This window comes from Passer montanus, unplaced genomic scaffold (genome assembly GCF_014805655.1).
Source record: "Passer montanus isolate IOZ18808 unplaced genomic scaffold, ASM1480565v1 scaffold19, whole genome shotgun sequence".
NCBI classification, from domain to species: Eukaryota; Metazoa; Chordata; class Aves; order Passeriformes; family Passeridae; genus Passer; species Passer montanus.
In genome coordinates this window covers 195,489-222,075 of record NW_024366480.1, presented here as the reverse complement: position 1 = coordinate 222,075, position 26,587 = coordinate 195,489, and the positions used below count along the sequence as shown (strand labels likewise).

The following is a 26,587-nucleotide window of genomic DNA, read 5'->3' as shown; positions in this document are numbered from 1 at the left end:
GGACGCACGTGCTTGGATGTGTAGCCTTCAGTGCTGGGAGCCCACGAGATGCCTTGGCAGCACTACCAGGTGCCACAGTGAGGGCTGAGGCATGTGCAGGCTGTGCTGTGACTCGCCAGTCGAAGAAGCTCAGGGGCAAGTAGTGCAGAAAAGCACCTGTGCTTGTGACACGACACTGAACTCGAGCCATTATGTATCTTCTGGGTAGCTCAGGCACAAGCAGGGCTGCTCAGAGCAGAGCATCCCACCCACCAGAGAAGGCAGGATTTTCATAGAAGGAAAACTGCACAGCATTTAATTAAACATGTCTCATATGGCAGTTGTGTCCAGAGGAAGAACAGCAGGAAGAAAACAGCAAGTTCTGATGCTTGAATTCTGATGCTTGAATTTTTCCTTTAGAGCCTGACTAGCATCCAAGGAAGGCTTGTTACCAGCTAAGTGCATCCCCTAGTTTCCTGGTACACATTTAGGTACCATCTAGCTTCCCATGGATACAGCAGAAAATGCTAGCAGGTCTACACATCAGGCTGCAACATTTGTGTTGGAAAGTCCTGTACACCTTTGACTATCTTTAAACACATGGACATGAAATACTGAACAGCAGAGGCAGGTGATGGAACTAATTCCTGCTATTAAGACTATAGCAGCTCAGGTGACTAGGGTTTAAAGAACTCTGAAGAGTCAAGTCAAGGAGCTGTAGGAATGCTTATGATGCTTGAATTCTGATGCTTGAATTTTTCCTTTAGAGCCTGACTAGCATCCAAGGAAGGCTTGTTACCAGCTAAGTGCATCCCCTAGTTTCCTGGTACACATTTAGGTACCATCTAGCTTCCCATGGATACAGCAGAAAATGCTAGCAGGTCTACACAGCAGGCTGCAACATTTGTGTTGGAAAGTCCTGTAAACCTTTGACTATCTTTAAACACATGGACATGAAATACTGAACAGCAGAGGCAGGTGATGGAACTATTACCTAATTCCTGCTATTAAGACTATAGCAGCTCAGGTGACCAGGGTTTAAAGAACTCTGAAGAGTCAAGTCAAGGAGCTGTAAGAATGCTTATTTTTTTTTTTTTCTCCCAGATGGGTTCTTATTTAGACGACAGTCATATTTCCAAGAATAGGTCAGCATGCTGGGATGCTTAATAACAATAATTCTCAGCTGCATGTGCAGGCTTGAGCAGTCCAACTGAGTTGTGACATAGCTTTCCCTGCAGGTCCCTGGGAGGGAATTTGAAGTTTACAAGTCAGAAAAGCAGTTCAGAGGAGGAGGTCCCACACAGACAATTTGCTGTAATTGCTGCAGGACGGACCAGATGCTGGTGGAACTCAGTGCACCCTAATTAGCAGCTTTAACAGTGTATGACATCTTTTCTGTCTTCTCCCATACAAGAAAAATAGTAAAGAAATCTGATTGCAAGTGCCAGTTCCTGCAATAGGACTCCAAAAGAAAGTCTTTGGCTCTGTTCTGTTGAAAACTGGAGATACAACCTTACTGGTGATTTTTATGACCTACATTTGACTTGCCAAGGTTGGTCTCATGGTACCTGATCAAGAAAGGTACAAAACACCTTGAGCCTTAGAAATCCCCCTCTCTATCCCCGACCTCCCCAAAAAAAAAACCCCAAAAAAACCCAAACAAAAAAACCCTGTTAAGTATTGATTTGATCATGAGAGTTATTTTGAAGCTGACTGACCATTGACAGCTCAATCTAATTTATACTAGAAAATGCATCTCACAGGTTAGTTTCCACATTTTTTGACAGAAAAGTAGTTTACTATAGCATTACTGCATTTCATGCTTGATGAAGACAGCTGGAATAACACAACCAGCTGCTTTGCACCACATTATCCCTTACATCAGAGCTCAGTCATAGTCAGAGTTTATCTCTGCATGATAATAATGTTCAAAACCACAATTTTGCACCAAATGATTAGTTAATTAATTCCATACTACAGTTATTAATGATTGAAATCTTTGAAAAATAAACCATATCAGCCCTCATTTAATTTAATGTTTTATTTCTCATAGACTCTCATATACATTAATCTGTTTTTGTACAACAGTTTGATTTTCTAGATTCAATTATGAAAAAAAGCTCCTGCAGAAAATTTTCTACGTGACACAAGAAATCCTGTTTTATTTTATAACCTGTATTATTAGAGAAGGAATATGGCCAGCTTGTGAACTCTCAGGCCATGATCTCACCTTTACCCAAACACATCTGTCTTCCGTGCCAGTGGTTTCGGGGAGTGCTTTGGTTCTGGTTAATCGCATCGCGCGGGTGCCGGCGCCGCCTGGCAGCCGTGGCAATCTGACCGATGGACACGACACAAAGGGACAAACATCAGTTTTATCTCAGTATGGTCTGAAAAATTAATCAGGGAAAGCTATTTTCCCTCTTTGCCAGAGACTTCCAGATGGTGCCCGAGTGGCAGAAGGAAATTTAGTCCTTCCGTCCTGAGAGCGCAGTGGCACCAGGGGACAGACTTCCCCGCTGGGCAGCAGATTTGATAACACGTTTTATCGATTTATCTCCTCACGTTTAGAGCCCCCTTGAAGGTTCCCACTGCTGTCACCTCGGAGAATGCCGCCTCAGCCCGCCCGCATCCCCAGAGCCCTGCAAAAGGCGACTGGTTCCAGCTATAAATCGACTACAGCACTTCCCTGGTACTGATGTCAACATCCAAACACAGAGCTTAAAACAACCTTAACAAAACAATAAACAAAACCAGAAAAAACCCCACACATCTCAACAAATGCACTCTTTTTTCGGGAAAAATTTATTTGCGACAGCAGGTTGTTAGGTTTCTCCTCCAGACACCGCCCCCGGCCTCCCCGCTCATTACCCCGTGCTGGGGGCCGGCCGGCCCAGCGCCCGCCCCGCCGTCCCTCCTCCCCGCCCCGCTCTCATTCATTCCCAGCCCCTTCCTCTGCGCTCCTTCCCCGGCGCCGCCGGCCCGGCCGCCTCCCCGCCCCGCGCCCGGCAGCGGGCAGGGCCCTCCGCGCCGCAGCCATGGCCGCCGAGGGGGTGGACGAGCGCTCCCCGCTGCTCTCCGCACCCGGCTCCGGCAATGTCACCCCGACCGCGCCGCCCTATCTGCCGGACAGCAGTCCCCGAGGTAAGGCGCTGTGCCGGGCGGGGGGCGGCCCTGGCGCTGTGGCTGTGGCAGCCGGGGGACGCGGCGCTGCGGCGGTGCGGCGGTGCGGGGCTCCCCCCGCCCTGGCCGGGGCGGCGGGGCCGGGCCGGGGGCCGCAGGCGGGGGAGCCCCCGCCCCGCCCTGGCCGGTGGGGAACAACAGGTAACGCCGCTCCGTGCCCGGCACAGGCCGTGCTCCCCGCCGCGCTCCGGCCTGAGCGGCTCAGGAGGAAAAATAAAAGAAATTAAAATAATTGTTTGCAGGGGCAGAACAAGCCCGAACCGGTCTGCTTATTATAACTCGCTCGCATGCCGCAGCTTGCGTGGTAATTGTTGGACTTGGGTTTCCCCATTAATTAGGAGCCGGATTTAGTGGAAGATCCGGAGCTGAGAGCGGCTCGGCTGGCGGCGGGAGGGGCGCAGCGCGGCCGGGCGCGCAGGTCGCCATGGCCGGGCCCCAGGCGGCCTCAGCCCGGCGCGCCCAGGTGCGGCCCGGCCGCCGCATCCCCGTGCCGGAGGGACTCGGTGCAGTGTGGTGCTTGGAGCCCAAAACCACCGGGATGCCCTTGCAAACACGTTTCAAGGCCATAGCTGGTCATGGCTTTATTTTTAAAGCAAGTCCGATACTGCGGTTACAAATCTGTAGTCGTGGCATAATTATATGGTATTATCTCTCTTGCACAGACTTGGGAAAAATCGTCTTGTTGATCAATACTGACTAATTAGTAGGTGGAAAAAATTACTTAGAAAATATAAATCAGGATGTTATCAAAGTACATTAGTAGGTTGTTTTTTCCTTTTTTTTTCAGTTAAACGTTTTAGAGCAGAAATTGAGGTGTGGAGAAAGCTGAAGGAATGAAGGATAAATAAGATTAGGGTAGCTTTGCTAGCAGTACCCTTTAAAATGTAAGACTATAATTCTTACCTCAGTAGGTCCAGTGTGTTGGCCCTTTCATAATGATTTTTATTAACTGTATAGATTAATGACATACATGCAGCTAGAATGAGTGAGCATCTGTCTATTTTGAATTATATTTAATCTCGTGGAAAGCTAGTCCTCTTGTCTTGATAGGAAAATGTATTTCAGGGCTGTAGCTGGTGCTGACTGTTGACTTTAATTTGAACTGGACAAAGGCATATTGGCTTAAAAAACAGCGGAGGTTGGATGCTTTGGCTTTTTATTGGGGTTTATTTGCCATCAGTTTTTAGTATTGGCATTATCCCCCAAGTAAAAAAAAAAAATCCAAATATCTACCTTCGTTTATATTCTCGGGTTTGATATTTCCATTCTTAGTGATCCTTATCCTGTAACCATTACTTTTGCATACATTTCAGTCTATTTTTTGTTTTTTTGGGGTTTTTTTTTAAGTCTTTATAAATTTAAAAAGTAGTGAAAATGCATTAGATTAGTGAATCTTGTTTGACCCCAGGGTAGAACTCATGGCCTGGAAATGAGCTGGATTCTAAATGCTCATTTCAGTTGAGCCTGTGCCTTCAGTGGATGTCTGTTACTTGAGATATCTGCTTGGGCACCTGTGGTGGGATGTGGTGCTTGAGATAAGTGGTTTCTTCCCAAAAGTGAGGAGGAACCAACATAGAGCTTTCTTGAACGTCGAATGTCTCTTGTTTGATCAGTCCATAGCAAACATAGGAGGTAGCACTTGAGAGCTGCTCTGCAGAGCTCTCGGACAGCTGTGGAACAGAATCGTGCGGAGCTGTGGCACAGGCCCGTAGCTCTACTTCCCTTCTCTGTCGGCTTTCCTTAGTGAAAGGATCCATGCAAGCTAAACTGCCTTTCCAGCTCACTGCCAGACTTCATCACTCTCTGTGACACAAGGCTAGACTTAGAGGGAAGAATCATTCCTGTGGAAACATTGGCTTTGCTTTCAAAGCAGCTCCTTCTGCAGAGCGTCCTTGATTAACATCACTGGGATAGTGTGGAGTGGCAGAGGAGGGAGGAAGCCCTTTGTGTCAGAACTAACACCTGAATGTACATCAATAGGTTTATCTCTGTGATTATCTACTGTGCCAAATATATCATCCTGAACTTTAAATTAGACAGACCATGTTTTCTCTTCCCTTGCTGAGACCCAGCTGATCCTTCCCTGTGCAAACTTGTGGATGGCTGAATCTTGGTAATGGTTCAGTTCTTAATGATGCAAGCAAGAAAAATCTTTTCAGTGTGGATACAGGCCACAGTATTTGAGAAACTTTTCACAACATTGACAAAGGGTGAAACTGTCAGTTCTGTTCCCTGTAGTAGGATGGTTAGTCAGTGCTTTTTTGTGTTTCTTTTAGGGTTTTTGGGCCTTTTCCAGGATTTCTAAGTTTTTAATAACGTATCTCTGACATCAATCATTAAACTTTTTCCCTTACCCACCCCCTCATAGGTCATGATAAAGAACTATTTCTTTTTTTTTAAATTCAAATAAAACTGATTTTTGTTTGACCCTGGTAGGCTTCAAGTGTTGTTTCCACCCTTCAGCTACCAGGGGAGGAAAGTGCACAAGCACCACAAGGAATTTCTCAGGTTGCAAAATGGGATATCTTCCATTGCATTGCTGTTCTGTAGGGGTGAAGAGGGAGTCAGAGGTACTGCATGGTAGGACACTTTGCTAGTCTTGCTGAACTAATTACTGTTGTGGAATATTTTTTTTTGTGGGGGGGGGTTGTTTGGGTATTTTTTATGTGAGTGTGGTTTTTTTTTTGGGTTTTTTTTTTTTTTTTTTTTTTTTTGTTTTTTAAAGAAAAATTATAATATAGCTGTAAAGTGGAATGTCAGCAGCAGGGAATTCACTTTCTAATTACATGTCTCCTGGTGTGTATGTGAAGCTTGCCTACCACCCCATCACATCCAGCATGACAGACTGACAGACCTTTATGCACTGGTTTTAGATATTATAGTTAGCCTGAAATTCAAGATGTCAAGGAAAAAACAAAAAAAGGTCATACCGAAGTATGCTAATGTGCTTTGAAACCTTTTTATTAAGGGATAATGAGCAGCTAACTCTGAGACAATGTCTTTCTTTTCCTGTTCACCATCCCCCACCTACTTACCCTCCCCCAATGTACTTTTTTTTATATTTCATTTTGGTGGCTTCTGCTGGTTTGTTTTTTGGACCTCTTCAAAATGCACGTTTTCTTTGAGCATGAAGGTTGCAGTGCCAAGATACCTCATGCTTTCTGCTCCATAGCAAATGTTATTTGCTGCAGCACGGCTCTGAAAAGCAGCCATTACTCGCTTGCTGTCTGATATTTGCTGAGCCAGCAGGACAGGAACAGCGAGGCTGCTTACCTGGGAGCCAGGCAGCTCCAGTGTGAGGCTGAAGAAGTGGCTGGCACCGTGTCTAGGGGCTCACATGCCTCAGTTTACCAGCTTCATAAGAGTTATCACTTGGAAATGGGTATAGAAAATTATAAATGTCTAGAAGGTATGGTTGTCAATTTTTCAAGTATGCCAGGATCATGGAAAGCTGAAATGTTTGTGGCTGCATGTCTCTTCACTTTCTGGTACCCTTAAAGATATTGCTTGCCTTAGTACAGCCACCCTATTCCCAGCTCACACTTTAAATGCAGAGGACAAAGTCAAGAACTTTTGTAAAACAATTGTTGCTTTTCAGAAAAGCAACCTTAAAGCTGGTAGTGAACTCTAGAGGTGTCTTGACAGAGAGTCTGGTATAGTGTTTGGAACATGCCTTTTGTTTTCTGGCTGCCTGTTCCCCTAGCCAGAAAGTGTCAGCTGCTCACTGCAGGAGCAGTTAAGCAGCCTGCTGACTGCCAAAACCCACTGGAACAGCCTTGACTTTGCCACAGTGGTTACTCTAACCTGATTTCTGGAGTGCTCTGATAGGCTTGAGCTTGTTTCTACTTGCCAGAGTGTGTGGGTTGGGGTTTTGTCTTGTGTGTGTTTGTTTTTTAATGTCTTGTAATGTCTCATGTCCTGTGTGTGGCAGCCTTACTTAAAGTAGGGTATTGCAGTACTGCGAAGTACTGATATTTAATATTTATTTTTCTGGATGCTGCATTTTTTCCGAATGTATTTCCTCACAAACAGAAGAAATAACAGTACTGTTACCTGATATTTCTTAAGGATGTTGTTTTCTGTAGCCAGTGTTATCAGAGCTGAAGGTGTGAAGTTCACTTCCTCAAGAAATAGAGCATCAGTTAATGTCATGAATTTAGAATTGTATTGCTGCATATAAGTAAATTTTGTTTCTCATCTGAAATAATTCACATGTATTGGACGTGACTGTCAGACTCCCAAGATATCTATCATTTTCCTGCTGCCTCTATGAGTCAAAATCAAGCACAGGTCTGGGTCATATATAAACCAAGTAGCAAAGAGAGATAGCAGCATGGCTGTTCCGTGTGCACTTCAAAGGTGTGTAGTGACTTTTGGATCTGAAGGGCAGACAGGGTTTCTCTATGACATTCACTTCAAGACAGTGAAGGAGTGATGAATGCTTTCTTACAGGCTTAAATTTAATACTCAGGCTTGTCAGCTTTGATAGCAGCCTGTGATTTCCCTCACCACCCTCCAGCAGATACTGCTCTGTTCAGTGCTGTTGGTAAATGGGAAGTGGAATGATCTCTCATTGCTTCCCTGAAGATTTTATTAGCTCCTTGGATGTAATTTTTGAAAACTTATTGAAGCCCAAGGCTGCAGCACATTTCAGACTACTAGTACTTCAAAAAGCTAAGTATGAACTACTGAATATGCCCGTTCTGAGTTTGCTTACCTGAAAAGCTCTGAACTTCTTGATGAAATAAAAGTCAGTGCTATTATATGCCAAAGAGTGGTGGTGATAAGCTTGTGAGAGATTGCTGTGTTGAATTATTTTCATTCCATGGATTCTTAAGCCTCAGATATTCTTCAGTGTTTCCTCCCTGTTTTGTTGTGGGCTCAAGACTGACAAAGCTGGAGTTTTAAAGCCTGCTCTTCCCTGGAGGCCTGAGGCCATTAAAGTCTTCCTAGTGTCAGCCTGTCCAGAGTGACTGAAGACCTTCTTGGGCATTGGCACTTTGGCTCCTGGACAAGAAAAATATCTGGAACCCTTAAAAGCAGAAACTCTGAGACTTTGGGGTTTTTTTTCCAAGACAGCATACATTTGCTATTATACTCAAAAAAGAAGCATTTCATGCTGCTTCCTATCCTAAGACCTGTTTTCTTAACAGGACTTTTTTGTGGTTTTACCTGTAGTATCTTCTGCTATTTGATAAACACTTGTCTGTATTTCAGTCTTTTTAGATATTTGTGAATGCTGTTTATGACTCTTCCTGCCTGTGTCTTGTTTTATTTACTGGGTCTTTTTCTTCAGAAGCCAGTCTCTACTAACCTGTAGTAGGTTTGGAGTTTTTCAGTCTTTTTTTTCTCCATGCATTTTCTATGGACTGCAAAAAGGTGGTTTGAAATAAAGTTCCACAGAGGAGTTCTGTTGGATCCAGATTTACTGTATGTTTGTGTTGCTGGTTTGCTTTACCTACAACTATGGATGGTGTTTGTGTACACAGAACTTGTGGAGAAGGGGAAAACAAACGAAGTTTTGTTTTATGTTTATACTAAACACTGACTTTGAGGTGTGGAGTTTTTTTTCTTTTTTGAGCCTGTGACTGCTGGAAGTGATGCTTGCTGGAAGTGTTTTAGGATCCTCTGTTTTTTCAGCTGAGATTTCCTTGTTTCTTGCAGCAGAGCTTCCCCCTCCATACACTGCCATTGCAAGTCCAGATGCCAGCGGTGTTCCTGTGATAAACTGCCGTGTGTGCCAGTCACTCATCAATTTGGATGGCAAGCTACACCAACATGTGGTTAAATGCACAGTCTGCAATGAAGCTACGGTAAAATGGATTTTTGGTGTTTTGTGGGGGGCACTGGGGGTAGCACTCATGTCCTCACCTGGACAGATGGGTCCCTTCCTGCCACCCCTGAGGAAAAGGACGAGCCAGCCCAGCTGGCTGCCAGTGTGGCAGGCTGGAGGCGTGCTGGCACGGGGGTGGTCATGAGCAGTTAGAAAAAATCTTCATGTGGTCGAGCTGGCTGTGCAGGATCTCTCCTCCTGAGGAGGACACAAAGCAAAGATGTCATTTAAGTAATTACTCTTCTGTAAATAAGGATAAAATTGGTTTTGATGAGATGAAGAACAGTGTAGAATTGAGTTATTTTCAGAATGGGAGTACTGATTTTTTTGGGTTTGGATTGAAGGTACTTGAGATGGTAGTTTATTACTTCTTACCAGTAAAACATTCAAACAGCTATGAGTTTGGCAGCTTTTTATTAGAAGGCACAAAATGGCTAACAATCTCTTGTTTCAAGGTCTTTTAAGCCTAAACTCTCCAATGAAAACTGACACCTAGATTATTTTCCCTTTTAACCCAATAACTGATCCCAAAGAGCCCACAATGTGGACTTTTCTGCCCAGTTCCAAAATGCCACCCAAACCCATGAAGAAGAAATTCAGGATGACACCCTGTGCCTGCCATCTTTCTTCCATCCACCACATACTAAAAATCCCAAAACCTAAATTTCTCACCAAGTGATACACCTACACTACTCTCTATAATCTATTTCACATTTTTGTGAATTCTAGACTATCTTGAAGTCTAGAAAACTTTCTCCATGAATAAGGGTCAAAGTTAGTGCTCCGCTGGAGGTCAGGATACCCCAGAGCAGACAGAGAAATACTGCAGGTGCCCTGGTTTTCCACAGTGGAGAAAGAAAGTATTGAACCCACCACCTCTCTGTGCCTTTCTTCTGAAATACTATTCAATCACTTGTTTAGCTTGTAAAAGACCACAATAAAACAACTTGAAAGTGTTTAAGTCCTAGATTCTTTTCCAGTGATCACAGACCTATTTGTTTCTTTTCCTCTTAATTCAAGTCTTCACTATTTGGCCTCCTGCTTTTATTTTTTCTTCCTGCCAGTTTTAGTTTTGGGATGTGATACTGCATTGCTTCACAGCTTCTGCAAGTATGAAGAACACTGGATTAAATTTATTATATGGATTTATTATATATTTATTATATATTGTATATTATATATGGAAAGAACTTTAAATTATGTCCTGAAAACAGAAAGCCTTAAAAATGCTTATTATATATTTATTATATATTATATATTTTCATATATAATATTTCATATTATATATGAAAAGAACTTGAAATTATGTCTTGAAAACAGGTGATACTGCATTGCTTCACAGCTTCTGCAAGTATGAAAAACACTGGATTAAATTTATTATATATTTATTATATATTATATATTTTCATATATAATATTTCATATTATATATGAAAAGAACTTGAAATTATGTCTTGAAAACAGGAAGCCTTAAAAATGCTGGAAATGTTTTTTCCACTTAGAGAGAGTAGAGAACCTGCTGCTGATAGTCACTTTCCTGTCCAATATATAATGTTTCAAGCCAGACAAAGTATTGTGTACCTTTTGATTTGCTGCATGAAAGGGACATTGAAACTTGACTCCAGGTTGGAGAAAGATAATTTCAGTACAGTTCCGTGGTGCCTTCATAGTCTCTCAGTGACCAAGAAACAGACTGTGATCCTTTCACTGTTGAATAAAGCCATTTTGCCAGGCAAGAAGGGTTGTTTGATGTTTTGACTGGTTTTGTGTGGTTGTTTTTTGATGTTTTTTTTTTTAAATACATCACTATTTAAACTCACATAAAAAAATAATAACTGAACTGAAGCCTTGAATTGTCATTGCTAAAGTATTAATGTTTTTTCCATGAGTTTGCAGAATTTATTTGTTCTAATAAGGAAATTTTCACTTCTTACGAAAGAAAAAAATTCTAATTTTGTGTTGAGTCTGAAGTTTCCTCTGTAAGAGGAAGTGTATTTCTGTTAACAAGAACTTTTCTCTGAAGTTGTTCTGCTTTGTCTTCCTGTTATGTGGAAAAAAGTGAATTGCTATGACTTCTGATGTGTGTTCTCTGGTGGATGTGGTTCTTTTTTTTTGTTTTTAGCCAATCAAAAACCCTCCTTCAGGGAAGAAGTATGTTAGATGTCAATGTAACTGTCTCCTTATCTGTAAGGATACATCTCGGAAAATAGGCTGTCCAAGACCAAACTGGTAAGAATAAAACGCTTCCAGTGCCTTGAGCTGGTTTTCTTTAAAGCAACTGTTGTCTTTGTTTGAGTATTTAAAACTAAAAGAGGTTCACAGCCTTGGTCACAGTCTTGGTCTCTTTACATGGACACTGGCAGAGCATTATTGAATTGCTGCAGACACTGGTAGTGCTTAATGTCCATTTTGAATATATTTTTTAAAAAATTAAAGAAGAAAAAAGTTTCTTCCTTTTATTTAAGTTTCAGATATGTGTGTCCCATTATATAACTACTTTGTAAGTCAAAATAATGTAAAGAACAATAGAAGAAAATCCACTCCTCATTTCTGGGACTTAACATTCATAATTTCTTGCAGACTTGGTTATTGTAACCACACAGTATACTCACTTTGCTAAGTTCAGTGTCGGGATTTGGAGTGGAGATTGAAAACTCGGCATAACTAAGGAAACTGAAGTCATTCTCCTCTCAGCTCTCAAGTTTAATGTACACACTTGTTATAAAAGAAGCAATTGTGATTGCCATAGTGATTGTTCTTACCATTGGGCTTAAGGTGTTAAAGATTCCAGTGAGGTAGGAGGAGTTTGATTGGAAGTGGTGCAGCTCTGACAGGAGAAAGGGAGAGGAAAGCTGAGTCTGCAGATATGTGGAGAGGAGTTATACCCCACCAAGTGCCCTAGTTAGTCACCAGTCTATTGGCTGTTCTGGTTTTGAAACATTGTTTGAGACTTGTGGGAATTACTCATTTTTACTAACACTTGGTTGGGTAGGCCTTCAAATCATTCCAAACATTTTCTCAGAGTGTGAAAATGTTCATGGGATAGTCAGTTGTAATATATCACATTGTTGGTAACTAAACTAAATTAGAAATTCCTTAATTTTATTTTAATAATCTCAAAAGCATACATATAAGCAGTAAGATAGCCTATGTATTTGTCTTGCTAGAAACTGAGCAAAATTGGTGTACTTTACTTTGAAGGAGAGAGTTGGGAGTGTGACCTAAATGGAAGACTCCAGATGGAAGGAAAGCCATTCAGAATACAATTTTGATTGTAGATGGAAGAGATGCATTGCAAATTAAATATTGCTTTAATTTTCCCTTTGCTTTTTTCACTCGAAGAAGTCTCATCCTCATTTTGAGTTGGTTCATTTGGGTACTGTCATTTTGGACTGACAAATTGTCTGAACTGGAAGCACGTTGAACATAAAAGTAAATACTTTAAAGTAAATAGATTTCATTTAGTCAACCTAGGGTGGTTTTCCTGTTTAGTTTACTCAATTTGAATGGAATTTTTACTGTGCAAATATGGATATGCTTCTTATATTGACATGGTTGTCAGTAGTGTGGGAAGGAGAACTAGGTTATGGAAGATCCTTACTCTTTCTGCATGTTTCACATGGGTACGTACATTTCAATTCTAAGGCTTGCTCAGCCTGGGTATTAAGTTTTCATTTTTCTGAGGAGCATGTCTGCTTGCAAGGCTGCTACAGGGTTTAGGCTTGTATGGCTAATCTCACAGGGAAAGAGAATATTTTTAAAACTGAAAATACTTTGGAGAGTGACCAAAACTGGGTGCATCAGCTGTTTAACAAGTAGATTATAGTTTAAACATGTAAAAATATTTGGTAGTGACTGAGTTAATTGTTGAGCGCATCATCCTTCTCTTTTGCTAGCTAAATTACCTGTGTATCTCATGTTCTTACCACAGTAGGCGCATCATTACTCTTGGTCCAGTAATGCTGATTCCAGAGGAGCAGCCAGCTCAACCTGCCTTGCCAGTTCAACCAGATGGAACTAGAGTGGTGTGTGGGCACTGTGGAAATACATTCCTTGTAAGTAAAGTTTCAGATTCTCCTTCTTGCCTCACCATGCTATCCCTCAAGCTGTTTGTTGTAAGCAGTTTCTAGAGTGTATTGCCTCACTCTCTGGCATCACTGAGGAACTAAAACTTCTTTACTCATTAATATGAGTGTATGGTCTGTATTTGGTTATTTTTAACAGTCTTTCTGTACGTGGATAGATAAAGCCTATGTCTCACTGTTTCATGATGTGAGAATGTGCAGTGCTGGAAGAGGAAGTTGGTTTTCCAGGTTCTGTTTTAGGGTTGCAGTGGTGGCTGTGTTCTGCAGTGGCCAAGGGAGCAGTTCTGTCATTGCTGTAGGAGCCCTGGAAAGCTGCTGGTTATGGTACTTGCCGCTGACATATCTGTAGGCTGTTGGAGAACTGGATGTTTTGGTTTATATGTAAGTGCCAGCTGATCCCATTTTTGAAGCGGAAGGATGCACAAATGCTCTTCTGCTGTTGAACAGTTCTGTCATTGCTGTAGGAGCCCTGGAAAGCTGCTGGTTATGGTACTTGCCGCTGGCATATCTGTAGGCTGTTTTGGTTTATATGTGAGAGTGCCAGCTGATCCCATTTTTGAAGTGGAAGGATGTACAAATGCTCTTCTGCTGTTGAGCTCTGTGTAGCCTTCTAAATGGACAAGGTGCTGCCGCACTTGAATTTTGATTGCCATGCACAAACAAGCTAGCTTTGGCTTCATCATCCAGCAGTGACTGAATGTCTTTCACATCTGTGAGTTGTAGGGAATGAGTAGGTAGGGGGTACAGTTAAAGAAAACAGTCACGAGAGGTGGCACATTCCTGAAACAAAGGATTGTAACATACATAAAGATCACAGAATACTCAAGTGCATATTGTGCAAGGAACAAGGAAGCTTAGAGGATGCCACTCCATGTCAGCTTGTACCAGCAGAGAGAGAAGGGCTGGCTTGTGGTAGGCTTTATAATGGCTTGTGCCTTCAAGTCTTCACTTCAGGTTTATGGATCAGCCCCCCTGCCCTGGTGGGGAGGAGAACTGTGAAAAACTGCCAGGATAAGACCAACTTGTCACTCCATGATATGTTGAAAAGAAACTCTCTGAACCATTAGAAATTGGAAGCTTGCTATTTTTTTATGCTGAGTTATTAAGAAAGCTCATGTTACACAGCTTTCCCATCAGTCTTTTGCTTCCACTTTTTTCTGTAATTAAGTCTGAATTCTGAAAATGAAATTTTTAGTTAAGAAAAATCAGGAAATTGCTTGGATTTGAGAATAAGCAGAGAAGAAACAAAAAAGTGTTTTAGCCAGCCTGGAAGCTCAGTTTCTGAGTTAGTATTTCTGCATTTTGATATCTCAATGTTGTGAAGAAAATATGTAGTTCTAGATGCATCTCTCAGCAGCTCACTAGGGTATCCCTTTTATTTTACTTAGCAGTTAAAAAATATAAAATAGACAATCAAAGCTAGAATCCCTGGGATGGAAAAGTCAAATTGTTGTGTCCTGTGTTTTTTTTAAAAGTATCAGCTGGTTTACCACCTTTCCAAGATTTTTTTTCCATTTGAAAACATGACTGTTTTTCTTGCCTCTGTGCATGGAGGGATGTTTTAACACAAATTATAAAACCACACTCCTTCCTATGGAGTGCCTTAAACTTTCTCTGTCTTAGCTGGAAGAATGGCTTAGTACTGAAGTGAAATCGTAGCCAAACTATCAATACTTCACATCTTTTTAATCAGATTTTTTTTTTCCCTTGGTAACCTGATAGAAGTTCTTTCTGTGTTAAGGTTTCTACTGTTTCTGGCAGGTTTGGACTTGACAAGTGGAAAAAGGGATAGAAGAGAAAAGGAGGGCAGGATGAGGGTTTAAGTGTGTTGCTAAATATCAGTTTGATCTGGTTTGGGCTGTTTTGAGAGTTTTTGGACTTGGGCTGTGCAGTTACTGTTTGTGCCAGCAGGAAGTCTTTCTTAGTCCTCTCTGAGGGACCTCTGCCTCCAGTGGTCTGTGGCTGTGAATGGCTGAGTTGCCTGTGGAAATGGAGGACAAGGGAGGGCTGTCCCTGTGTCCTCCCCCTCTCTGACATTTTCCTGTTACTGTCCTGTTTTTGGAGGGACCTCAGGGACGAGAAGCCAGGAGCAAGCTTTGGAAGCCACAGGCTGCAGGCTAAGCACTATGCTTTGTCAGCTGTGCTTTGGCAATTTTGGTTTTTTTTTAAGTAATCAAATATGAAAATTACTTCTTTTGAAGTAATTGAATAGGAAACCCATTAAACTTTTCAGTAAAATAAGATATGTTTTAGTTTGTGAAAGTATTTTGCTTTCCCAAAGAACAAGAGGGGGATGGAGCAGAAGCTGTTTTTGCAGCAGCAGCTGTATGTAGGACTGTGTATATATTTCTCTACATATGTCTTTTTGTTTACTTTTTTTTTTGTTGTACTGTCTTGTGTTGAATGCACTGAGAACTGCTGTAGGCTTAGAAGGAAAATGTTTGACTGTTCTTCTGGTAATTCCTTTGATGGATGTCTGGTTTTGTCCGCTGCTGACATATTGACGAGTTCTGTATTCCTCATCTCTTCATCTGTGTTTCAGTACATCTGACCAGGGATCTGGGCTGTATATTGTATTGCTCCAATTAAAAAAAATCATTGTATTCTCAGCAGAGAGCTAAATTTCATGTAACTGTAACTTCTTAACAACATGAATCAATATTAGGTACTTTAAAGCACTCTGGAGTATGGGTAAAAAATGCCAGCTTAAGCATGATTTAGAATGTACATGAACATAACGTTTCCCCACTGTGCTAATGTGACTTGAGTTCTTGTACTTTGAAAGTCTTGCCACAATTTTGCTCTTTTTCTACAAATACTTTTTGGTTTGTGTAAAAGGCATCATAACAGCTGCTGCTTCTGTTATTTCCAGGTAACTCTCAATGAAAACAGATTATTGCTGACTCCTTTTTCCATCAATAATTGAAGCCCAAATGCATTTGAGTTTGTAGCCATTAATAATTTGGGCTAATAATTAGAAATCTTAAAGCTCTGGAAAGATTATTAATGAGTAACTAAGGAAATGGAGTTGCCTACACTGTGACATAGAATTGAAACTGCAGTATAGAAGTGAAGCTGAATTACAATTAGGTAAAATATAGATCCTGGAATTTGACTTCCTTTTATTTCTGGAATTGCAGTTTAAAAAGCTGAAATAACTGCTCTGGTGAGGCTTCTCTCCATCCCCAGTACTGACAATCGCATTTTATCCCACTTTCACTGTGTAGAATTAAGGAAGATTGAGTAGGTTTTTGAAACGGATGCAGAAAAATAATTAACTTGTTCTTCTGCCAGGAATGTGGAAGTAGAATGAATGCTCTTAAAAAGCTTTGCTTGGGTGGGGAGCATTACAGATGTTTTATTAAGGAATAAAATAAAACTCTGCTAAATCAGTTTGGTCAAGTTTTGTAAAGAAATAATACCAGTTACATAGTTGTCTTGTAAATTTGTAAATGGGTACTTCAGAACAAGAAAATAAAATATGGATTTCTTTTTAGTGGAGATTTATCCCCAAGTGAAAAAAAAAAAACTGAGGGAGATATTCAAGAGGTAGGAAAATGCTCAATAAATACCACTGTTTGAAAATTTGCTCACAGTAAAATCTCTTCATACTGACAAGCCATGAGAAGACACATCTTTCTTTGCTCATAAAAATCATAAATTTCTTCTCAGCTTTTAAATGGTGCTGTTGTCCATAGGAGGATGGGCTCTGGTTTTGATTTGTGGCTGTAGCAGTTATAATACTTTCACTTCAGTAGGACAGCTTCAGATTTCTCATGGAGATAAGGCAGGGCCTCATGGAGGCACTGGGGATCTCCACTGTGGCTTCTTCTGCTTTTAACTTGCAGTGTGATTTTTTTGCATCACCCAGAAAACTTCCAACTATCCTTGAAAACTTGAGAAAGGCAGGGGAGAGAGCTGCAGTTACAAAATAACTGCTTACAGGAAGAAGAAAAAGAGCCTTATTACCTTGATCAAGGCAAACATGTTTAAAATGCTTTCTTAATACTGTTATCACAGAATTAAATTGAACAGAACCTGCTGTTTATCTCTGTGTATCCCTTGGTTGAGTTAGTTCTAGGCATTGCTTTCACTAAGACTGTTTCCCACATAGGTTTTAGTCTGAGCATAGAACGTGGTGATCTCACCATGTACAGTTTTTACATATTGTCTTTTTAACAGTCATGTAAAGTAACCAGGAGTGTTCTCTATTTCATTGATGTAAAACCTGATATCTGCTTTCTTAAATATTCTTTACCACATCTTTCTGTATACCCATAACTTAGTTTTCATAAATGGTGCAAGTGTTGGGAAAAGATTGGAAAATCCTTCTGTCTGTAATTGTGCCAAAGAAAACACACATTTTGATTCAGGGTATATTCATAGTCTTTAAGTAAGAGAAGAAAACCTATTAAAATTATAATGTTGCCCATACTACGCCTGTGGATGGCAACCACATTACGTCAAGCAAATTTTGTAATACTGAGGCAAGTCATGGGAAATGTTCACATGGAAATCCCAATCCAATTTTGCCTCTGACAAAAGGGCATCCCATTTATAGAAGAAAACAAACAAGTCAAAGAGTCTGAGAAGCAAAATGTTTTCTTAGTGACATTTAACATTAAGTGCAACAACCATTTTCTCAGGTCTGCTTTTCAACCGTTTCATTTTTTTCTTTTTACAGTGGATGGAACTGAGGTTTAACACACTAGCAAAATGCCCACACTGCAAAAAAATGTAAGTTTTCTGAAAGCAAGGTTATGTAAATTATTGTGAAGTAGCCAGTGTTTCTTCTGTAAGCCTTTGGAGTAAAATGTCTTGGCTGTGCTGATTATTTTGCTGTGCTCACCTGAACTTCAAGGCTAAAGCAGATATTGTGTGCATGTGAATTCTCCATTCTTTATTCAGAAATCAGTAGCTTTTACATATCCACCTGCATTTATGAAAATGTCCTGATTGAATTGATAGAGGCAAAAATAAGCTCCTAACAAGAGACAGGAATAGGTTGCTAAAATTAACATTTTATGGCCTTGAAATTTTACCTCTTCATACAGTAACAATCAGATATCATCTTTAAAGGTAGAACTTGAATTGCTTTGTTGTAAAGGGAGGAAAAATAATCTTGATTTGAAAGAAGGTTTACTGATACTATAAACTCAACACCCAACTTGTGTTAAGCATCTTAATGTGTTATCTTGTTTAATGTTTATGAATGACTGTGGAATAACTTGGGTACTCATTTGCTATTACTTCAACGAGGACAAGAAAAATTAGAATACAAGAGCTGTAAACTTTTTGGGTTCTTTGGGCCTCTCTGTTTGAGTATTTGGCCTTTCTTATCTGAGCTCAGGAAGTCTTAATTTGAATTGTTGCACTGGTAACATACTTTAAATTTATATGGAATCTCAGCCACATGGTGTGAAATAAGATATAAATATGACTTCAGAGACCTTCATGTCCTGCTGATTTATTTAAATATTTGTCTTCCTTTGGCAGGCAAGTGTGACTTCCAGTTAAAGGAACAAATGTGTTTTCCACTGGGACTGGAGAACCTCAGCTGTGTTGCATGTTGTAGGAAAACTAGCAGGTCCCTTAGGAAGGAGAAAGTTTAGGATAAATATACTGTAGGTGTGGGCATAGCCTGGCCTTCAATACTGACTGAAGTCTTTTTATTGGAGCATTTGCTAGAGAAGTCAGTCTAGTGCTGTGTTTAACCTCAGGGGTGTAACCAACCCAGTGTGGAGCTGTGGATATGTTCTAATTTGCTTGGGTTAAATTAACTCAGTCTTGATGAGATGCTGTTTTGCAGGGTGTGTACTGGCACATTAAGTCTGTTCAGCCCTTGAAAAGGGGTTGGAGTTATGCTGTTTGGTTTGTTTTAAAACTAATTGCAATTAGGTTTTATATTTTATGTCACCCTTGTTAGCTGACCTTGGCTTTTCTCTTGACTCTCCTTAGGTCAGTGTTATTTGTTTTTTAACCTTAAAGACCAAAACCAACTGAACAAAAAACCCAACCCTAACAAGAACAGCAACAAAATAAACTATGCTCCAAGCAACAGTCAAAAGTCACAGCATGTGATCTTTTGGTCTGTCCTCTGTTGATTAATGTTGCTTCTGTTTTAAATTCCGACTGAACTCAAAGTTTTTTGCAGTGTTCTCCTCCATAAAGTGCAAAGCATGCTATCCATATGTAGGAAAGTGGGAGCCTCTCTGCAGTGCAATTTGTGATAATTACAGCTTTCATGGCAACTGTATTGCAGAATGCAAAACAAATTTTAACAAGTGGGCACGTCTGTCCTTGGGCTGAGGATGCAAACTGTGCAATATTGTAATTTAGCTTTGAATGAGTTGCTCAGTGTTTTCCCGCATTTGGGATGCGATGGTTGGGAGTTCTGCACTTCCAGCAGCATAAACATTTCTGATACATGGATTTAGGGCACAGCATAGGTGAGACACAGCTTTGAGTCACGATGATGGAATAAATAACTGCGGTGACCTGCTTTCTCTCAGGTCTTTGTCAGAGGTCAGCGTAGCCATGCAGTTAGAAGGGAATGTGGGGCTTCATCTTATAAATACAAAACTTTTCATTAGTAGCTGAGTAGTCAGATGTAGAACTGTTCATTCCTTCTGTTGATTAAGTTGATAGTTGTCACTGAAAAAAGGATTGTGTAGACTAAGGCAAAAGGCACTTTGAATCACTGCAGCAACAAGTTTTTCAAGGAGACATCAGCTGACACGTTCAGATTCATAATTTTGTTTCAAATGTTTTTAAAAGTGCAGTGAATCTTTGCAAGTAGTTTGTTTGTGACCTTCCATTTGCTTGATGGATATTAGGTCTTTATATTATGAATGTCTTCTAAAACTGCAGGGCAGATCAGAAGTTATTACATGAAAAAGTTAATAATGAAAAGTTCATTATTGAAAAAGTTAATGAAAGTTCATATATTCATTATTATGAAACTTCAGGGAGAAATAAAGCCATCATGCCTCATAATACCTAAACAAAGGAACCTCTCATATCTGAATGTAGGGGCAATTAGGATCTTCTTGTCTGTTTTTAATCCCATCTATGTATCAGGGAGAAATAAAGCCATCATACCTCATAATACCTAAACAAAGGAACCTCTCATATTTGAATGTAGGGGCAAATAGGATCTTGTCTGTTTTTAATCCCATCTATGTGCTACCATTGTGATACAACTTTATTTTGTGACACACTTGTTTTATCTCGCAAAATAACTTGGGAAATGTAGGAAATTAATTGTGCTGTAGCGAATAAAATTTTATTGGTAAATGACAAAATGTCTTTGGAAGTGGACTATAAACCTGTCATGTTAGTATAGGTAAGGTGTTTGCAGAAGCCTGCTGATGGATAGTGGCTCTGCCTGACACTTGCATTGGGAAAATAAATGTAGCTAATGAGGAAATTGTTGTGATACAGTTGTATTTTATAGTGACACCTGGGTTTTTTGCTGATTTAGTGTCCTTCTGTATTTTTAAATACCAGATGTTTATCAGCTTGTTTTCCGAGAGTGAGAGATTCAGGAAAGGCTTCTCGTATTTTTCTTATTTAATGATGAAGAAGCAGGAGCTGTTTTTTGTTTGCTGTTCTCTTTTGCAAGATATATGTTAAATCATCTAGAAATTTCAGTTCATTAATTCAGTTACTAGAAAGGGAATTGAATAGTACAGGTTATTATTAAAAATGTCAAATCTATTTTTTTTTCCTGTAGAATCTGTCTCTTTTACTTTCTAAGGTCTGCCAAAACTATGAACCTTAATGAATTTAGAACACCTTTGCCCTGTAAAGGACTTCTAAGAAAGACTGAGATGTTGGAACCCCATCACTACTGTGAAGGCTTATTTCAGCAGTGCTATTCACCTTCAAAATACTGGCATTTTAATTTTCCTCTTAAAAGCATGTTTAATCGTCATAATTCCTATTACTTGGAGCACAAGAGACTCAGCATTCCTTCCTGTGGTGGTACTTTTATAACCTTTGTCCCATGTGTCAGTTTTCCCCTCTTCCATTTACTCCCTGATGCAGTGTTGGATTTGGCATCTTTCATATCTGCTGCTGCTGCCCAGAGTTCTGGCAGGTGCCTTTGTTTCCTCAGCAGCAGAAAGAAGGAACTGCTGCTTTCTAGAGAGTTCCCTCATATTCCCATAATGGAACTAATTGCTTGCTTCTGTGATACGAAGAAAGTTCTTTTGATCCCATTTTTAATATTGCCAGATGTGCTTTGTCAGAGTTTTCACAGTTGGTAGGTTTTTGGGATAGAGTTTCAACCTTCTTTATTTTAAGTTAATTTGGGGGTTTTATGTGTAATTTGGGGTGTGTAGAGGAAGCCTCACTATCTAGACGAGGCCAGTGGCCAGTATCACTGTTGGGAGGTGAAATATGAATAATGATTTATTTGGACTCCTAGGTCTGTTACATGACTGTAAAAATTTTAATATCTTTATTTAATCATTGCTTAATATGGAAAGAGAAAAACAGACAAATTGGGACATTCTTTACATTTCTATTTTGTGGTATTTGAGTTGATGGTTTCTCCCCCAGCCTTTCTTACTCAATAAGAGGAGGCACATGAGAAATATAGATGGAAAATAAACACACAACACCTGTAATATTATGATTACAAAAATAAGACTGTAAGTCAGCTCTGACAGTGAAAGTGTCTTTCCCAGAATGAACTTTGACTCTGCGTGCAATACACGGTACAATAAATATCATGTATGTATTAGGTGTATTGAATATGACATTTTTACCAGCTTATCTCATGGTATCCAGCTCTGTAATAGAATTAAGTCTGGGTACATAGCCACAAAATCCTGCAAAGGAGGGAACCTAAGGTCAGGTTGGCAAACTCAGTCTCTTCCCTTGTTCCCTTTTATAAAACTACACTTTGGTTTTATTATTTTTTACTTGTATAACTTGGAATTGAACAACATAACCCTTTTCTGGAATGGCTGTAGAGTGGCTTTTGGGGGAATAAGTGGAGATGTGTGTGAGAGGCTCAGATACCATTATTTGGCCCAACTGGGAATTCTCTTACCCTAATCCTAGCCCAGGCACCCTCCAGTGTCCCATTTCACTATGTATTGTGAGGTTTTACTAAGGAAGTAATTTCCTCATGGAAGCTAATGAGTCCCCAAAAACTGTTTGGGGACTTTTCCAGCTCCTCTGAAAATGGCTTGTGAGTAGTCACTTTATTCAACTCTTGCTTTGAAAGATGAAGCTCATTGTGTTAGCTTGAGGACTGCGGTTGTGTTTGTTTGTTTGTTTTCTCTTGGAGCATTTCAGAAATTCCTTGTAAAGAAATAACATTGAAGTAAAGCTGCTTAAAGCAATCTATTTGAAGGCTTTCTAAGACAAATGCTTAAAAAAATTTAATCACATGCTAAGCATATGAGGCCTTGCTATGTGGTTAATTAACTGGAACCAAAAATTTGGTCAGTCATATGATGCGTGTACTGCTTCAAATGTTCAGCAGTGCTTTTTTTCTGTTATGCATTTATCTTGAATAGGTTGAACTATCATGAGATGAGTAAAAGCATTACACTATTTCCAAAGGTGTGTTGATCTCCCAGAAAGGGATGAAGTATTTAACTAATGCTTCAGGATTCTTCAAAACACCTCTAAGAAAGATAATGCGTGTTTTATAAAAGCACTTCTGCCTCTCCAGTCTTTTTAACTGTGTTTCAGTGGACTTAAATCATATTCCTATTTTCCTTATTACTAAGCTGTATGTGATTGCAAATGTGTGACTCAAGATGTATTTGCTAAATAATGCTGAGCTTCTATAATAATTTTTCTAACCTACAGTAGATAATGTTATGTTTTATTTGCATTTATACTCTGTTAGAGTGAAGCACTGTCTTGATGCAGCAGGTAGAGACAGAGCTGTCTGTCTTCTAGATGATGAGTGACAGAACTTCCAGGGGATTTATTTACCTTGGTTGTCAGAAGTTATTTTTGCAGCTCATATAAATTGTGGTAGAACTCGGAAAGAAATTGCAAAGTAAGAAGAACTTGTCATTTTCTTCAAGTTGACTTAATAGCCTAAAGAATTTCAGTATTTGGAGATGTTGAACATGGAAAAAAATTACATGTCTGTGACTAAAATGATTTGTATTTATCTTCAGAGCAGTTTAGTCACTGAAGAATATTGAGTATCCAAGAAATGGATAGTGAAGGTTGTTATTAATGACATGTAGGGGTGGTAGAAATTTTCAATTACTTAGATGCAGTGAAGTATTGAAGCCATATGCTGATGTACTAAAAGTCTGAAGGATGTCTTGCAACCAGCATGGAAGCTGAAAAGCAAACTTGAGTTTTGCCATCCAAAGGCTATCCAAGACAATTACTGGGGTGCACTGTGGGTACAGAGGGTAGACACACACAGACTGTGGGTGTGGCACCATTCCCTTTCTTCAAGCACATAACTTTTTAGGTACTAGACAATCACCAACAGTTCTTTAAAATAAAAGTGAGGACTCTGTCCTGTACTTTGTATTACAACTGTAGACTTTGCTTACAACTCTATAAACTGAAGATGGTGTATTGAGACTGAACAGTTACTGTTGATGGTAGGAGTGGTTATTGTTGTGGTTGTTATTTGGTTGGTTTGGTTTGGGGTTTTTTGTTTGCTTTTCATTTACAATACCATTTATTTTCTAACAGTTCTTCTGTTGGAAGTGCTCTGCCACGGAGACGCTGCTGTGCATATATCACAATTGGAATGATATGCATCTTCATTGGTGTTGGATTAACTGTGAGTGATGTCCCATGATAAATTTGCAGCTGCATGCAGAGCTGTGTGTGTTGAAAGGAGTTCTCTTAGTTGACTAGCTCTTCTTTTCCCAGCATTTGAGTAAAAACTTCCTAAACTGGTGTGGTTTTTGTTATCTCTATTAAAACTGTGGACTTAATCATCTGAGTAGGCAAAAAGAAAATTTTTTTTTAAAGGTATTCTGGCACTTTGATAATCTCTTTTTTTTCTGATGCTAAATTTGACTCTTCGTCTCTAAAAACTTCAGTTTTATGAAAAATGGTTCACTTCACTGTAGAAATACTGGAACATCTTGCTAGAGCTCTCAAAACTTCCATGTTTCCCAAAATACATGTCACTGTATAGCCAGAAATGTAAGTTCCACTGCAATAGAGGTGAATGGGATTCCAAGCACTAGAAATATGTATGAGTCTTTGTAATTTGTAAAAACTGTAAAGAGTAAAACCAGCTCATAAGCTATTTACAAATTAGAAGGCTCAGGCTGTTGTTGTTAGGTGGAAGCAGTGGTATCTGGCTTACCAGTATCTCATACTGGTTACTAGAGCAAACTTTCTACCTGGGAATCCCAGAAAAGTTCATGTGAGGAAATACCTCCAGTGAATTCATATGTGTAATTCTCATTATGCCTCTGACTTGCGTTTTAACTTGAATAATTATTTATGTGTGATCTTAAATGAGTTATGAAGGATTTTCCAGGTTTCCTAATAGAAACAAAGCCAGAAACAAAAACGGTGAGAGAAAAATTTCTATTCCTTTTCCTTTTTTTATGAATTGGAAAAGTATGTGAAAACATTTTTCCATGAGGTTTGTCCAGAGGCTTGTGTAGCCTCCATCCTTGGAGTTATTTGGGACCTAGGTGGGTTAAAAACCATGAACAATTTGGTCTGACCTTGGGGTTGACTCTAGTTTGATTGGGGAGTTGGCACTCAAGGTCTCCTGATCTCCCTTTCAAGCTCAATTTTCCTATAGTTATGTAGAATTAAGCTAATAAAATACCTAATTTACCATTACTAGAGTTGAAAAGGTGCTGACATGCTTCTCCTTAATATAACTTGCTCTTCCCTGAAGAACAGATAGTGCTGTATGTTTGACACTACTGTTTTCTCTTTTTAGGTTGGCACACAAGATTTCGCCAGGCGATTTCACGCAACATATGTTTCTTGGGCTGTTGCTTATCTCTTAGGTTTAATCTGCCTCATTCGAGCCTGCTACTGGGGGGCCATTAAAGTCAGCTATCCAGAGCACAGTTTTGCATAGAGAAATTGTTAGGTTATAGATGAACATCTAATAGTTCTGGATATTACATCTTGGACACTTTTAAAACCTTTCCTGTAAGGATTCCATTCTGTTCAAAGTAGTTTAAAGACTGGGGGTCTCTTAAGAACAAATGTTCATTGCACTACATAATATGCAAATAGTTTGTTTTGCTGCTAGATTCCCTAGCTCTGAATACTAAAGCTGTGTTTACATGTTCATAACTCTGTCTTTATAGGCGTTGAATTTTATTTCAACAGACAGTATTAAGTTTTACATTTCCTTTGTTATGTTGAAATCCGTCTGCCATTTTTCTAGATTATCAGTAAGAATTCAAAAGCAAGAGTGTTTATAAGTGTTTCTACAGTAGCTTCACATTTGTACTTAACATTTTAACTAAAATTGTATTCAAGTGGCTTGCTTTAAAACCTAAGCAATAAGCATTTTGCTTGAACTGCTTTACTGCATCTTTTGCCTAAGATCATAGTGACCTTATTCAGGAAATGAAAGTTGTGAGTGTTTAAAAGACTGACACTGTTGCTAGAGAGACATTTGTAAACACTGTATGCTTGGAGATTTTTCAGGTAGAGAGATGCTATTTTGGTAGTCCAATTAAATTTCCATTTATCCAGGGTTGGATTTCAGTTAGGATAAATGCTTTTTCCTCAAGGATTCTGGGGCTGAGGTTTTGGTTTTGGTTTGTTCTGGTTGTTTTGTTTTGTTTTTCTTTTAAACTGGCAAATCCTAAAAGCCATGCTCGGATTATGGAACTTAACTCTGGTTATTCGTACAAGTTCCTTTACAGGGTCTAAGGGAAGCATTTCATGTGACTTGGTTTGTAATACTTCAGTGTCATGTAGATGACAATAAGATGGTGATGGGTTGCCTCTTACTTTCCTCTGATCACATCAGATTTTCCCTGCTTGGGAGAGTTATGACACTGGTCACTGCAAAGGGAGACACTGTAAATTCTCATTAACTGCTGTAATAAGGAAATTAGTAAACTATTACTTGGACCATTCCATCAAAGTACATCTAATCAATTTAGCACTGACTTGCCAAGAGAATACGGAAGCAGAAAGTTCTTTCTAATGATGTATTCACAAAGGATTGAGGGACCAGTTCTTGCACTGCCCATCTTTATAATTTTAAACAAGTTTTTGCTAAATTCAGAAGGAATGTCCTGAGTGATTTAGACAACTAGTAATTTAGCTAATGGGGTCAGATGGGTAAATTAATATGGATGTTTCAGGGATACATGTAATTTAAATTATCTATGTTCCTGCTAAGTCAAAATGATATTCGGATAAGGATTTTGGAGCACAATAAATGTAAATGATCGAACTGTAAATGATCTGTCTTTGTATGACGCTAAATGTATAAAAGCATTAGCTCAGGATTACAATGTACCTTTTACAAATAAACTAATAAAGAAATAAAGATTATTATTCAAAC

At 39.6% G+C, this 26,587-nt stretch overlaps 1 protein-coding gene across 2 annotated transcripts; it reads left to right on the top strand.

Annotated features, from left to right (window-relative positions):
- Nucleotides 1–2,911: 2,911 nt before the first annotated feature.
- On the top strand, nt 2,912–26,587 carry PIP4P2 (phosphatidylinositol-4,5-bisphosphate 4-phosphatase 2). Of its 2 annotated transcripts, none has more exons than XM_039706276.1 (7): nt 2,912–3,123; nt 8,827–8,975; nt 11,118–11,224; nt 12,927–13,050; nt 17,765–17,817; nt 23,770–23,860; nt 24,992–26,587. In XM_039706276.1, the coding sequence occupies exons 1-7, from the start codon at nt 3,018–3,020 to the stop codon at nt 25,133–25,135; spliced, it is 774 nt and encodes a 257-aa protein (XP_039562210.1). In that variant the 5' UTR covers nt 2,912–3,017; the 3' UTR covers nt 25,136–26,587. The 2 variants fall into 2 exon arrangements, with proteins under 2 accessions (XP_039562210.1, XP_039562211.1); XM_039706277.1 differs by having other exon boundaries at nt 2,921–3,123; nt 8,830–8,975.

Coding starts and splice junctions, on each gene's coding strand:
- PIP4P2 (XM_039706276.1), top strand. CDS start 3,018: ATGGCCGCCGAGGGGGTGGACGAGCGCTCCCCGCTGCTCTCCGCACCC. Junction 3,124..8,826: donor GCCGGACAGCAGTCCCCGAG/GTAAGGCGCTGT, acceptor TGTTTCTTGCAG/CAGAGCTTCCCCCTCCATAC. Junction 17,818..23,769: donor TGCCCACACTGCAAAAAAAT/GTAAGTTTTCTG, acceptor ATTTTCTAACAG/TTCTTCTGTTGGAAGTGCTC.